This window comes from Musa acuminata, chromosome BXJ1-7 (assembly GCF_036884655.1).
Source record: "Musa acuminata AAA Group cultivar baxijiao chromosome BXJ1-7, Cavendish_Baxijiao_AAA, whole genome shotgun sequence".
NCBI lineage: Eukaryota > Viridiplantae > Streptophyta > Magnoliopsida > Zingiberales > Musaceae > Musa > Musa acuminata.
In genome coordinates, this window is record NC_088333.1 from 7607375 (window position 1) to 7610818 (window position 3444).

At 39.9% G+C, this 3444-nt stretch overlaps 1 protein-coding gene across 2 annotated transcripts; it reads left to right on the forward strand.

The window, feature by feature from the left end:
• The first annotated feature begins 202 nt into the window (after positions 1-202).
• Positions 203-2703, forward strand: LOC103991289 (transcription factor HY5). 2 transcript variants are annotated; one of them, XM_009410691.3, is made up of 4 exons: positions 203-398; positions 700-883; positions 1000-1156; positions 2306-2703. In XM_009410691.3, the coding sequence occupies exons 1-4, from the start codon at positions 314-316 to the stop codon at positions 2369-2371; spliced, it is 492 nt and encodes a 163-aa protein (XP_009408966.2). In that variant the 5' UTR covers positions 203-313; the 3' UTR covers positions 2372-2703. The 2 variants fall into 2 exon arrangements, with proteins under 2 accessions (XP_009408966.2, XP_009408967.1); XM_009410692.3 differs by having other exon boundaries at positions 205-402.
• The last annotated feature ends 741 nt before the right edge of the window (positions 2704-3444 follow it).

A 3444-nucleotide genomic window follows, 5' to 3' on the forward strand; every position in this document is an offset into this window, starting at 1 on the left:
ATCTGCTACCAATCGAACGGTCAGAAAGTTTCCACGCTGGCCTCCTCTGCACCTTTGGATTCCACCCTCGGTTTATGGCTGGTGCATCGTCCACGCTCATGCGCTTGACACCGTTCGATGTGTCTCCATCGGACGGCCGGATGCGGGCCCCTAAAACCCGAAACCTTCCTTATGATATTGTCGTCTCATTCTCCTTCCCCGCTCTTTCCCAAAAGATCGGGTAGAGAACTCGAAGCAAATCTCTTCTTCCTTTTCCCTCTTGCTTCTTCTTCCGCTCCATCAATCTCTTCTCTTTAGGTAGGAGAGGGGAAGGATGATGCAGGAGCAGGCGACCAGCTCCCTTCCTTCGAGCAGCGAGAGGTCCTCGAGTTCTGCCCCCCAGATGGAAGTTAAAGAAGGCAAGTACGTTCTTTTGCGCGCCATGTTCCAGTAGGACATGTTTGATTTTCATGGATTTTACTCCAAATAATGAGTATTTTAAAGTGAATTCATGACTTCTCCGTCCAAAATGAGATTTTTTTTTGTAGTTTGATTTGACCAATGTGCCTGTTTTGTCCTGTTTTGCTTCGTCAAGGTTGCCTTTTTTGTAGGAAAAGGAGGAGGATTTGTTGTTTTGCTGTTCGAGATTGTGATGTTTTTGGATTCTTGATCCCTTTGTTCGATCGAGTTGGTGAAACTGGTGATCTGGATCTGATTCAGGAATGGAGAGCGACGAGGAGATCAGGAGAGTTCCGGAATTCGGGTTCGAGCTGGCCGGCCCGTCGACCTCAGGTCAGGAGGCTGGCTCAGGAACCGGTGCGGACCGGGCCCAGTCAGCCGCCCAGGCGGGGCAGCGGCGCCGAGGAAAGAGCCCCGCCGACAAGGAGCACAAGCGGTTAAAGAGGTTTGGAGGATGTTCAGTCCACTTCTGCCCCTTCTCGGGATGTTGTGAGAATGATCTGCTCGTATAGTGACTCATTTTGTTCCTTTTGCTGTGTGATGTGTGTTGTGCGACAAAAGGCTGCTGAGGAATAGAGTGTCAGCCCAGCAAGCCCGGGAGAGGAAGAAGGCTTATCTGAATGATTTGGAGGCCAAGCTAAAGGATTTGGAAACCAAGAACTCAGAACTGGAGGAGAGGATCTCCACATTGCAGAAAGAGAACAACATGCTGAGACAAGTTGGTCTTCTTGACTCTAATAACATTCCTTGTCACAGTCACTGTTCTTGTTGACATGTTTTCTATTTCCCAGAGTAGAAATTAATATTTATTTCTTTCTAAGATGAGGACTAATTTCAGATTTATTGCAGGATAAATGTATGTCGGAGTCATACATTTAGCTGGCGAAACTTGTCTGTTAGCACTTATCAAATCTAGAGATTTATACTTCTCTTACGCTCGTAGTTTGTGATTACCATGAGATCTTGTTCTAGAGTACCCAAGAATAGAAAACCTTTATTAAGAATCAAGCAAGCTGGGCTAAAATTGCATCAATTTTCCTACTATATATATATATATATAACGTAATTTTGTATAGTTTATTCTCAGTTCTTGTAGAGTTCATTCTGTGAACCATATGATGTTCTATACAGTAATGCAATTCTTGTACATGTTTTTGCTTGCTACAGTCCGCACAGCGAAGTTCTATTTACTTGTACTTAAGTGCAAAGCTTGTGTGCATTGGAACAAGATGTATGTTTCATTCTTTGTAGGAACAAAAGTATATGCATTGATCGATAAAGTTAGTATTTATGAAGGATTTAATGATCTGTAGCTATGAAAAGCAGACTAGTTGTTGTTTACATGTTTTGCTTTATGAAGCCTCATTCTTGACTTCAGTCACAGAACCACTAAGCTGTTGCGGAAACACCCGAGTCCTTGCCATTGGGACTTAATTTTGTGCTTCTCTTGCACTTAGGGGGCATTTTGGTTGTCGGCAGGTGATCTACTTGCAAGTTCTTTTTGTAGCAAGTAGCCCACTTGAAACTATTTGAATGCATGCAAGTAAGCAACTTGCATCAACTGAACATGCAACTGGACCTTCACCATGTTGCAAGTGGACTTGCAGTTTGCATTACCATATGTCTCATTTGCAGAATAGGTTTGAGTCAATCTTGGATTTGGATCTCCACTTAATCCTCCCAACTTTGTTGCAACTGCAAGTTGCAATCATGCACATAAGCATTCAAATAATTGCACCTGCAGCTATTATGCTTTCGTCTACAATTAACACTTGCAGGAATGCATGCCTCCTTAGCTATGATGCTTTTTGCTTGAGTACGCTGAATGGAATGGAAGCCTCTCTCACAACCCATGTCTCTCTTGCAGATCTTGAAGAACACTACTGTTAGCAGGAGAGAATCAAGCAGTAGCGCCAATGGAGGTGGGGAATGATCCAAGCTTGCTTGATATTGGTGTCGTCCATCATGTCTCCAGTATTGAGATCACACATTACTAAGTCTAATTGGTGGCTTGTGGTGACCCTGGTGGAAGGGTTCTCAAGGGACTAAGAAAAGAAAAAGGCATGCATTTATGATCGACCATGCTGTGGAGTTTGTATCAAGTAGCAACTTTTGCGGTATTCTCTGTATCGGGATGTGTTTTTTCCTTTCAAGTGAGCACAGTGAAGTCGATGATGCCTCCTCTTAGGAATTATTTGGAGAGTGAATTATGAGGTATCTTTCTTTCAATAAAGAGTTTAAATCAAAACACTTTACCTACTGAAATCTTTCTTAGTCTATCTGGTTGATTTAAACTCTAATCAATGTAATATGAACCATCTGACGGTAATACAAAACATAAAACCTCATTAGCCACGTTAAGATCTTATTACATTGATTAGAGTTTAAATCAACCAGATAGACTAAGAAACCTCATGCCTGTCTTGCCAATAATTGACCCATAATTTCAATCACTTCCTTAAGAATATAATTTGAGTCAGTCGGCCTTAATTGTCCAAATATCAATTCGTGACACATTCAACCGATGAGACGATTTCGATAACCATATATAATAATCGGATAAGCATTTCAATGATATAAAATGCGAATATTAGGATACACTAAGAGCGAGAGACCATATATCCGAAATACTATCAATCGTACGAATAAGAATTTTACTAAATGATGATAATTAAATAAATAATTATAAATAAAAATTAATAGAAAAAAAAGATAAATCAATTTCCAATGATTTGATTTTTTTTATCTATATCTTCTCCTAATTTCTATTCTCAATCCCATTTCGAAGAGAACCTTCACACGTACTTTTTTAGAAGAAGCCTCTAAACCTTCACATGTTGTTATATAGTATGACAACTAAACTTAAAAAAGAAGGAAAAGACTATTATTGATTTAAAAAAACTTAAGAATAGATGTTCCATCAACCTAGCCTAAGTGAAATATTTATAGTGACAAAAGGTTTAAAAAATAAAAATAAAATTTTAAATTATCAAACTTTTAAGGTAT